We start from the raw sequence: 12,023 nt of genomic DNA on the forward strand, positions 1-12,023 counted from the left end.
GGTACTAGCCTCTTAACAGTCGCTGAATCCGTCCAGGTGTGACGTCAGTTTTGCTGTCGTGTAAGTCAACGAATCCCGCCTCGCCATCAACATTTAGTCTCAGGAATGGAGAATTACGCCGATTATTTCTAATGTCATAATATTCTGGGATACATTCAGATTCTGCTTCTGTATATGCTTTCTGACAAAATTGCTTTATCTCTGAATCTTTCTTGTATAATTCTACCAACTTTCTTGAACCAAAAGTATCCTCTTCATCCACCTGCTCTTGTTCTTTATCAAACAAGTGGTAAAAGATTGTTTCTTCTAACTAAACCTCAGCCTCCCTATCCTTACTCCATGCTTTCTTCTTCACCTTTTTCAACCTGTAGCTTTGTGATCTTGTAACCACACAATCAGGAAACACCCCAGGATATGCTTCTTGCAACACCTCAGTAGTTTGACTTTCCACGGCTTTCCAACTACAGTTGGCATCTTCTCTACCTGTGATCCAGCTTTTTTATTACCCTAGATAAATTATACCCCTGAAAAAGGTAATTTTTCTGTTACTCCTCCCAATACTTCCCCACTTTTTACCCAACTCTCTAACCTAACCTTACATAGTGGTACACAACTCCTTTCACCACTAATTCCACATATTACCACCTTTTCTGGCAACACTCCTTCCAAACTGCATGTCTCCTTACCCTCACAAATAAAATCTTTAAAAGGATCTGGCACCTGTTTATCCACAAACCTCTGAAAATGCTGTACACTCTATTTCACTTCTTCCACTGGAGCCATGACATTTTTTTTCTGGGATACATTCTGTTTGGCTTATTGTATTTTAACCAATACTTTCCAGTACTTTTCCTGAGCTACCAACACTTCGACTTCATGTGTCCAACTTTAATACTATTAAAACATTTATGTTTTCTTATCTTTCTTCCACTATCATAGTTCTATTTCTTAACCTGAAGAAAACTCACCTTTATATCATCAATCACCTTCTTTGCCTTGCCCATCTGTGGATTTCTCATTTCCCCAGTTTTTATTTTTCACAAATTGAAATTGATGTTGAAAGCCAGACCTTGATTTGTGAAAATCATCTGCCATTTCTTCTGCCAGTATAGCAGTCTTAACCCTTTGCTCTTCCACATATGTTCCTACTACTGTGGGAAGTGAATCTTTAATCCCTCCAAAACAATTGTTTCCCTAAGAGCATCATATGTTTGACCTATTTTTAATGTTCTTATCCATCTATCAAAATTATTTTGTTTAATTCTTTCAAATTCTATAAATGTCTGACCTGGTTCTTTCCTTAGATTTCTAAACTTCCATCTGTAGGCTTCTGGCACGAGTTTATATGCACTTAATATGGTTTTTCTCACCTCATCATAATTCCTAGATTCATCCACTCATAGTGATGTAAACTTCACTAGCTCCACATACTAACTTTGTTTGAACCAACAATATCCACTTGGTCTTTGGCCACTTCAATTGTTTAATCATTTTCTCAAATGAGGTGAAAAAGGCATCCACATCCTTCTCATCCTTGGCAGATCTTAAATATATTTAAACATATCTTCCCTAGGCTTTTGACCAGAAAGAGTTTTTCTTTCCAAAATCAAATAAACTCATGGATCCCTTAGTCCTCTTGATTGGTCTTCTGAGGTGTCAGTTACTTGTGGGACCATCCTCATTAAAGATGTGGAGGTGCCGGCGTTGGACTGGGGTGAGCACAGTAAGAAGTCTTACAACACCAGGTTAAAGTCCAACAGTTTGTTTCAAATCACTAGCTTTCGGAGCATTGCTCCTTCCTCAGGTGAATGAAAAGGTGGGTCCAGAAACATATATATATAAAGTCAAAGATGCAATACGATACTTTGAATGCAAGTCTTTGCAGGTAATTAAGTCTACAGGTCCAGACAAGGCAACTGGAGAGAGTGATAATCGCAGGTTAAAGAGGTGTGAATTGTCTCAAGCCAGGACAGTTGGTAGGATTTCGCAAGCCCAGGTGGGGGGGTGACTGTAATGCGACATGAATCCAAGGTCCCGGTTGAGGCCGTACTCATGTGTTCGGAACTTGGCTATAAGTTTCTGCTTGACGATTCTGCGCTTTCGCACGTCCTGAAGGCCGCCTTGGAGAACGCTTACCCGAAGATCAGAGGCTGAATGCCCTTGACTGCTGAAGTGTTCCCTTACTGGAAGGGAACATTCCTGGCTGGCGATTGTCGCGTGATGTCCGTTCATCCGTTATCGCAGCGTCTGCATGATCTCGCCAATGTACCACGTTTCGGGACACCCTTTCCTGCAGCGTATGAGGTAGACAGTATTGGCCGAGTCGCACAAGTATGTACCATGTACCTGGTGGGTGGTGTTCTCATGTGTAATGGTGGTACCCTTTTGGATGACCTGGCACGTCTTGCAGAGATTGCCATGGCAGGGTTGTGTGGTGTCGTTTTTTTCTGTTCTGAAGGCCGGGTAGTTTGCTGCAAACAATGGTTTGTTTGAGGTTACACGGTTATTTGAAGGCAAGTCGTGGGGGTGTGGGGAACACTTCCGAGTCAAGGGCATTCAGCCTCTGATCTTTGGGTAAGCGTTTTCCAAGGCGGCCTTCATTACGTGCATCCTCATTAAAGTTTGTTTCTGAGATAAATTAATATTTTGATATCTTAAGCGTACTGTCTCAAAATCTGATTTATTTGGTATTAAATCAGGCCCTTATTAATGACTTAATGTGTCAGACAGATTATCTCTGACCACTTGGAATGAGTTAATTTGTTTTTTAAATTACACAAAGTCTGTATAAAATACGTATCAATGTTCAAAGATGATTGGTCTACTAAATATTATACAGCACATGCAATATTTTGAAGAACTGAAGAATTGCAAGAATTAATTACAGAACTTAATTCTAAACTTCCAAAATTGAAAATGTTCGCACAGCGTGAAAATAAAATGACTTTCCTTAAACATCACAAGTTAAACTGCACTAATTCAATACACAAGCCTGAATGTTTTAATACTTGTTTCCTTAGCGCAACAGACTTAATTGTGAGGGAGATAGATGTGTCTGTAATTGTTCAATCTTGATGTCTCACATCAATGCCTTCAGCCATATGTTCTTTCTCCCTTGTCAATTTTGAGTATGATGCTAAGACCAAGTCATGGGATGAGCTTTTGACCCAGAATTCACTATAAAATCATATTGAGTTGCTATTCTTAGGTTGTGTGTTAACTAAACTAAAATAAATATTTTTGCATTGGTTTCTTTACCTTGAGCCTGAGATTGCCTGGGCATTTGATGCCCCACATAATATCTCTGCTGCTGTTGAGGACGGTTGAGGACTCTGGGTCTGTACTCGCAGGAGTTTAGAAGAAACTTACAGGATACTGCGTGGCCTGGATAGAGTGGATGTGGAGAGGATGTTTCCATTTGTGGGAAAAACTAGAACCAGAGGACACCATTTCAGACTAAAGGACTTTAAAACTGAGATGAGGAGGAATTTTTCAGCCAGAGGGTGGTGAATCTGTGGAACTCTCTGCTGCAGTAGACTGTAGAGGCCAAATCACTGAGCGTCTTTCAGACAGAGATAGATAGATTCTTGATTTATAAGGGGATCTGGAGTTATGGGGAAAAGGCAGGAGAATGGGGATGAGAAAAATATCGGCCATGATTGAATGGCGGAGCAGACTCGATGGGCCGAGTGGCCTAATTCTGCTCCTATGTCTTATGGTGTGTCTTATTGTGTTTCCTCCTGGAAGTGTAGGTAACTAGATTGGCTTCACGGGTGTCATTGTAACTCACCATTCATTTAAAACAAACAAAATTTGGCCAGTTGCTATGCTATTAATTTAATTCATTGCTTCTTATGTGGATTAAATGTAATTTCAACTTGTGAGTCACATTTAATAAGGTTCCAGCTTGCACAGGGTGAGATCTTACTCCTTTAGCCCTTATCCTATTATTATTCTTGATCACTTTATTTCTCTAGCCCTTGAGTGGGGTAATCTGCACAGGGAGAATGTTCACTTCTTTATTTTTAGTTCCCTCTTCACATAACTTGTGTTAAATTCCATTTTATTCCATAATCTATTGTAACTTGAATGTGATCTCTGAATAATTAGATTGATACCCCATTCCCTCTGACACTCCCCCCTTGCAAATCACCTCACTCAATTTTATTCAAAATATCATCATGCATGGACCGAAAATATTCTCCTGCTCTCCGTTCGTCTGTATCCATCTTGTGGATACTTTTCACCAGGTTCATATGCTACCAGGCTCTTAATTATTCCTATCCAAATGATTTAGCCTTTCACATGAATTTTACTCATAGAATCATAGAATCGTAGAATTTACAGTGCAGAAGGAGGCCATTCAGCCCATCGAGTCTGCACCGGCCCTTGGAAAGAGCCTTAAGCCCACATCTCCACCCTATCCCCATAACCCTGCAGCCCCACCTAACCTTTTTGGACACGAAGCACAATTTAGCACGGCCAATCCACCTAACCTGCACATCTTTGGACTGTGGGAGGAAACTGGAGCACCCAGAGAAAACCCATGCAGACAAGAGGAGAACGTGCAGACTCCGCATATGCAGTGACCCAAGGCGGGAATCGAACCTGGGAGCCTGGAGCTGTGAAGCAACAATGCTAACCACTGTGCTACCCTGCCGCCCATGCATGCTTGACAGGAAATGTTTACTTGTTTTAAAGCCAATTTCTTTATGAAGTACGTGTCAATGCCTTGATAATTGAAAGGTGTTGTTTCACTCTATTGGCCCCATTAATCATTTTATGCCATGATGTTTGTCAAGTAGTGTGCATGCATGGGACCTGTCCTTCAATGCTCAATGGCAAGGAATTTCAAACCCTTGAAAGGGTCTATTGCAAATTAGTTTCCTGCCTATTAGTTACTTCACATATAACTCGTCTGTTACTAATTAACTATGTCCAATCATGATTATTAATTAACATTACATCATGCATAATATATGAAAATAATTAACCACTCATATTAAAGTTCCGCATGCTTAATTAAACTATTCAATCATTACAAAGACACATAACTCGTCTTGAAATTAGAAATATCAGTAGTCCGATATCTGGGGTGTTAGCCATCAAACATTTCCCTCCCTAATTCTATCAGCAGACAAACTAGAATCGTCACAATGGTAACCTGTTACACATTGTAGAGTAGAATTTGAATTCTAACTAATGCAGTTCCTCTGCCTAAGAACTGGCTAAGAAGAGACAAATTGTGTCCTTGTAATATCTGTCACAATTGGCAATTCCCACAGTCCGAACTGAAGAATTTAACTTCCCAGTAAAATGGAACTGTAGATTTCAAACTGGTTCAAATATCTAAAGATGCCCAAATTGTCTTCTTCACTGTCCTTAAATTCAATAATCCCCCATCAAACAAGGCATTATATTTTTAATATCCCGATACAGACCCCAATTTTATTACAATCCCGGACCAGACCCTAACATTTGCTCGGATCCAGGACAGAAACACCAATATTTTATTTAACTTGTAAGACTGTGAGGTAAGGATACCTAAGGAGTGACTCCACACACAAACAGGGATATGGTATATTGAAACAAATTTTATTATTAACAGTGTTGAACTCATTTTTAACATTATACAAGAAATAGCTTACAATTGCCAGTTAAACAATGCCTAACAATAAAATGAAACACTTTACCCTCGAATTGCTACATTTGTATCTCCAATCAAGCAAAACCCATCTCAGATCAAAATCTACTTTAAAATACAGTGAGCAAAGCCAGGAATACTTGCTGTATAAAGATTCCTTTGAGAGAGATATCCTTCAGGAAACAACCTGCAGATTTGTGCCTGTGTCGCAGAAAGAACAAAGAAAAGTACAGCACAGGAACAGGCCCTTCGGCCCTCCAAGCCTGTGCAGACCATGCTGCCCATCTAAAATAAACTCTTCTGCACTTCCAGGGTCCATATCCCTCTATTCCCATCCTATTCATGTATTTGTCAAGATGACCCTTTAACGTCACTATCGTCCCTGCTTCCACCACCTCCTCCGGCAGCAAGTTCCAGGCACTCACTACTCTCTGTGTAAAAAGCTTGCTTCGTACATCTCCTCTAAACCTTGCCCCTTGCACCTTAACCCTAAGCCTCCTAGAAATTGACCCCTCTACCCTGGGAAAAAGCCTCTGACTATCCACTCTGTCTATGCCCCTCATAACTTTGTAGACCTCTATCAGGTCGCCCCTCAACCTCCGTCATTCCAGTGAGAACAAACCAAACTTATTCAACCTCTCCTCATAGCTAATGCCCTCCATACCAGGCAACTTCCTGGTAAAATCTCTTCTGCACCCTCGTTAAAGCCTCCACATCCTTCTGGTAGTGTGGCGACCAGAATTGAACACTATACTCTAAGTCTGGTCTAACTAAGGTTCTATACAGCTGCAACATGACTTGCCAATTTTTATACTCAATGCCCCGGCCAATGAAGGCAAGCATGCCGTATGCCTAATTGACTACGTTCTCCACCTGTGGTGCCCCTTTCAGTAACCTGTGGACCTTTACACCTAGATCTCTCTGGCTGTCAATACTCTTGCGGGTTCTACCATCCACTGTATATTCCCTACCTGCATTAGACTTTCCAAAATGCATTACCCCACATTTGTCCGGATTAAACTCCATCTGCCATCTCTCCGCCCAAGTCTCCAAACGATCTCAATCCTACTGTAACACATTTGTCCAGATTAAACTCCATCTGCCATCTCGCCACCCAAGTCTCCAAATGATATAAATCCTGCTGCAATTGAATATGACTTGGATATATGCCAGGGAAAGCTACTAAAGAGGGAAGATGGGAGGGTGCAGAGCAGTCAGCAGGAAGCCATATCCTTGGAGGAAGAGATCTTCAGGGGACAGACCTCTTATCTCAACATAAGCAAGGCCCTCACTTCTCAAAAAGAATAATAGCTAAAATCAACCAACTACTACAGCCACAACTGCCACTTCAAAAGAAGCCAAAGGCAGCCCAGCTGTCTAGGTAACACCAACTTTAAATTTATGCCTCTTGCTCCTGTCAGGCTACTGGTAGAGATGTTATCAATGTTTTGCAGTTTGCAGGGAACTGTTTAGATGGGATGTCAGATAGGCTGTCTCGACAATGAGAAACATACATCTCATTATATTTTTCAGAGACCAGTAGGAGGAGTAAGTATGTGGATTTGTATGGGTTACAGGATTCTCCATTATGCATGGTTCCACTTAATGCATGTGCATTGCCTTGCATGCTTCTCATGTGAACATATTCATAAGCAGAAAGTGATTCCACTCCCTCAATGTACAGCTTGTGTGTGACCAAAGGCAATATATTGTGCAGCCCAATGTACCGACAACAGTTAATTATTTCATTCTGCAGCAGTACTCTGTTTAAACTTTATTTCAACCAGCATGGCAAATCAAATGCTGGCTACTGAGTGACAAATGTTATTCATTAATTGTGTGGCTCATGATTCCTTTAAGGAATCTGCACACATACATTTATGGTTCCAATGAGAACCATGCTGCCAAAGATAACATTATGGAACACATCACCAGTGTCTTTAAGCAATAGGCCATATCTTCCAATAAAGGTAGTCAGACTTTGAGATGTCTGCTACTGTTGTGCATAGGAAGGGTTGGGTGGCAAGGGTTGGGGCCAGAAGGAATGCATGCACAAGTATGGTATTTATAAACAAGCTTCAACTTCTTATGGGCAGAGATACACCAGCTGGAACCCACCATGGATTCCTTCAACACTGACTTTGCAGTATTGGCTTGGACTAAAAAGATGCTGTAAAGTTGCCCAAGTATTTGTACCATTCTGCCTAGAACCTTTAATTGCAGATGCAGAATCAGGATGTGAAGTGATTTAAAGTGGAACCTGTATCAGGAAGACCATTTTCTTATACAAATTGTTTTTAAAAGTAAACTTTTAGAAGTAAACACCCACCCTTCCTCCTGGTTATCCATTCCCCTCCTACTCATTCCCCCACTCCCCTTACCCTGACCCTTCCCACCCAACTCTCCCACTCCCCCAACCCACCTATCCACACCATAAAGAGTCATCGACCTGAACGTTAACTCTGTTTCTCTCCACAGGTGCTGCCTGAACTGCTCAGTGTTTCCAACATTTTCGGTTTTTATTTCAATAAATATTAATGCAGTATACCATTTGTTTCATTTTAAGTCCTTTTTTAATTTATGTCAAAACATGGATGAAATTAAAGGTTATACAAACTCATAAAAGCAATTAGAAGTCTTTGAAAGATTAAAAATAGTAAAATAAATGGTTTTGAACTTTAAAAGATGCTCACCTCCGTTCACTGCAAGGTTGCCGGTCCTCAGTGGCCATCCTTGTGCTGCTGGGGAGTGGCCTTAGCACTTTTGTGTTCCAACAGTCCCTCCCGTAGCTACATTCGCTGATGCTGCATCCTGCAACTGGGACAGGAAATCCCTAAAGCCCCAGCGCAATAAGGTAAAGATATAATTTTTATCTGGTCGGTGGCAAAGTCCCTAGCCTCACCACTAACTACAGGATATCAGCCAATATTTCTGCTGCTTGGGCCGCTTTGGAGGAGCAGTCCTCAGCTATTTAGGAATTGACCTTTATGGTAGTATTTTTCATGTTGCACAACATAGTCATTATTCAGGAAAAGGCCTCAGACTATCAGACCAGAAACTGAGAAGCAGAAGCATGAGGCAGCAGAGGAAGAAAAGGAAATGGAGGAGGAAGTACAAGACAAAATGGAGGAAAATGAAGGAAGGCCACAACATAGATAACCTTTACTGCCAATGCTACTGTGATCAGATTATTAATGAGCAGTACCATTGAAACCTCAACTCTACCTGCCCATTCACCAACAGTCCTATACCCTTACCTTACCTTTCTTAAGTATCACACTGTCTCCTATCTGATAACACTTATTAGTTTCCCCCACCAGTTAACTATCAAATTAAAAACCAAGACCAAATGCAAAGTCAAATCTAATTCAATCAAATCAGTCATTAAATAACTTAATCAAAGTGAAGCAAAAACTCTTGTCTGTTCCCTTAGTGCCAGTCTTCCATGTACCTTCACCATTCCATGTGCTTCTCTGGTGGCTGCAGCATTGGAGGTAAAAGGCTGGTGATATTTGTTGAGACAGCAGATGGGGTTAGATGACAACTCAAGGAGCACTGAGAGTGAGCCTCATGGGCCCTGGCTGTAGCCTGTGCCCTCTCAACATTGGCTGAGCTGCACAGAATCTATTTGTACCGCTATAGAAACTGTGGCCTAAATTTTGCTCAGGTGGCAGAATTCCTGCCATCCACCGTGGCACTGAGGACAAATGTTGTTATTATTGCCACCAGGGAGCCCCTATGTGGGCCAAAGTGTTCACAAAAAGGAGCCAACCTTCACCACCCGAAATCGACTGGGAGACTGCCAGAGTTCACTTTCAATTTCCCCATTCTGTGAAGGGCCTGATCATTGTGGGCAAAATGCCTACAGTGGCAACAAGAAGCCCTTAAATGACACTTAAGTGCCTCAGTTGAGTTCTGGGCGGGCAGTCAATCTGCCATATTTGCCACTCTGGCAAAATACTACAGTGGTGGAAAGACGCTGGGCACAAAACCCAATGCCTCCCCACACTAGTTTATCAGTCTTCCCACCTCCAAAGAATGATAAAAGGATGATAAAATCCAGCTCTGTGACATTGATTATCAGCTGCTGCATCATGATAGGTTCCGCAGATGTGCTGATGGAGATGACAATCTATTCCACATTGGAAAGGATGAGCTCCAATGCACAAAGGTCCATATCAAATTGAAGGTTGACTCCTCCATGTTCCTTAACATTGTGCACAGGTGTTCAGGCAGCCTCTCCAGTTTATACAGTTCAGTGTATATGCCCAACAGCCTTCTGTTTAATCTTGGCTATCAAAAGCCTTATCAGAACAATTAGCGTATTCACTCACCCGAGGGTGAGCTGACAACTATGGTGCCTATCACATACTCTGCCACTCCCACCCCCAATTTGGCTTCAGCGCAATCATGCCCAGAATCTCTTTGCTGCCCTATCCTCTAAAACATCAGACTCTGACCCAATAGTTGTAAGTTCACTGTGGCTGGAATATTTAGTTTCACAGTACCCATATTTTTGGTGTTGTGGGTGCTGTTTAGAGACCCGAGTAACATCCACGCCAGAAGTACACACTTTGGGCCTGACGCCATTTTGGGTAGGTCATTAGCAAAGGCACTGGGTGTGTGCACCTGAAGTATATAGAATGTGAAGATTATTAGCATGACTTCACTCTAGCAGTGCCCTTTTTATCCTCAATGTTCCAGCTAACATTCTCTATTAATTACACACAACTGAATATGTATTTAGCAACTGGAAAGATCTACCACCAACACTGTTTAAAGGAGTTGATGATTCCAGTTTATAACATTAATTTTGTACACCCATCAGCATTATTTTCTACTCAGGACCATCAAAGTCCTCTCCTGATTCCTCTGCAGAAGAATTAGTGTGCAGCCTCACTAGAAATATGCAGAGTGGGTGGATCTTAAGCTTATAATGCTGATCTGTCCCTGGCAGGGTAGTTTCGGATTGATTTCCACTAACATTTGCTGAGTTAGTAGAAGCTTTTGGAGGTTTGTACTGGTTTGGTGAAGTCTAAATGGAGTGGTTGGGATATGGTGAGAGCCTTGGTTCTTACTTCAAGGGTTTATGCTTTCAGTCATGGCTGCGGTAGTTTCAACCTCCTCTTGGCCTTCAGAATAACAGGGAGAATAAGCAGAGGCAACATTTATGACACAAGCTGCTCAATGCAGGTGACGGAGGAGGGGGAGGAGAGGTAAGTAAGTTCGCGGATGACATCAAGATTGGTGGCGTTGCCAATAGTGTTGAGGATTGTCAGAAGATACAGCAGGACATAGATAGGTTGGAGACATGGGCAGAGAAATGGCAAATAGAGTTTAATCCAGACAAATGTGAGGTAATGCATTTTGGTAGGTCTAACATAGACGGGAAATATACCGTAAATGGTAAAACTCTTAGATCTGGGCGTGCAGGTCCACAGATCTTTGAAGGTGGCAACACAAGTGGACAAGGTAGTCAAGAAAGCATACGGAATGCTTGCCTTCATTGGACGGGGCATCGAGTATAAAAACTGGCAAGTCATGCTACTACAGTTGTATAGAACCTTAATAAGGCCGTACTTGGAATATTGCGCACAATTCTGGTCACCACACTTCCAGAAGGATGTGGAAGCTTTGGAGAGGGTGCAGAGGAGGTTTACCAGGATGCTGCCTGATCTGGAGGATTTTATCTATGTGGAGAGGCTGAATAGACTCAGACTGTTTTCATTAGAAATACGGAGGTTGAGGGGTGACCTGGTAGAGGTCTACAAGATTATGAAGGGCATGGATAGAGTGGACGGGCAGGTTCTCTTTCCCAGGGTGGAGGGGTCAGTCACCAGGGGGCATAGGTTTAAGGTCCGTGGGACAATTTAGAGGAGGTGTGCGAGGCTGGTTTTTTACTCAGAGGGTGGTGAGTGCCTGGAAAGCATTGCCAGGGGTTATTATGGAAGCAGATACATTAACGCCGTTCAAAAGACATCTTGACAAATACATGGATAGAATGGGTTTAGAGGGATACGGCACAAGGAAGTGCTTAGCATTTGGCCAAGATTGGTATCATGACTGGTACAGGCTTGGAGGGCCGAAGGGCCTGGTCCTGTGCTTTATTGTTCTTTGTCTCAGCCCATATCCACACAGGGTATTTCAGAAAACAGTGTGTGTAATATCTCCATTTCAGTGAGGAGGTGCTCACTAAAATCTGGTGCTTTTTTTTTTAAGTAGACCTACACCCTCAGACCAGAGCATTCGTAGTGTCTATTAGGATGAGTGTTGCCATGAGCTTCAAGTTGGACACCTTCCAGGCTAGAGCAGGTGATATCTCCAGTATCTCAAAGTTTGGCATCAACTGTTGTACACTGCATGCAAATAGAGGAAAATA

At 42.0% G+C, this 12,023-nt stretch overlaps 1 protein-coding gene across 5 annotated transcripts in view; it reads left to right on the forward strand.

Moving 5' to 3' along the window:
• The window catches only part of LOC119953068 (transcriptional regulator ATRX homolog), a 608,924-nt gene extending 600,737 nt beyond the window's left edge, over positions 1 to 8,187 (forward strand). For all 5 annotated transcript variants that reach the window (XM_038776923.1, XM_038777098.1, XM_038777278.1 and 2 more), the window contains one exon: positions 8,123 to 8,187. In XM_038776923.1, coding sequence (XP_038632851.1) covers positions 8,123 to 8,133 — 11 coding nt within the window. In that variant the 3' untranslated portion in view covers positions 8,134 to 8,187. The remainder of the gene's footprint in view (positions 1 to 8,122) is intronic.
• The last annotated feature ends 3,836 nt before the right edge of the window (positions 8,188 to 12,023 follow it).

This window comes from Scyliorhinus canicula, chromosome 1 (assembly GCF_902713615.1).
Source record: "Scyliorhinus canicula chromosome 1, sScyCan1.1, whole genome shotgun sequence".
NCBI classification, from domain to species: domain Eukaryota; kingdom Metazoa; phylum Chordata; class Chondrichthyes; order Carcharhiniformes; family Scyliorhinidae; genus Scyliorhinus; species Scyliorhinus canicula.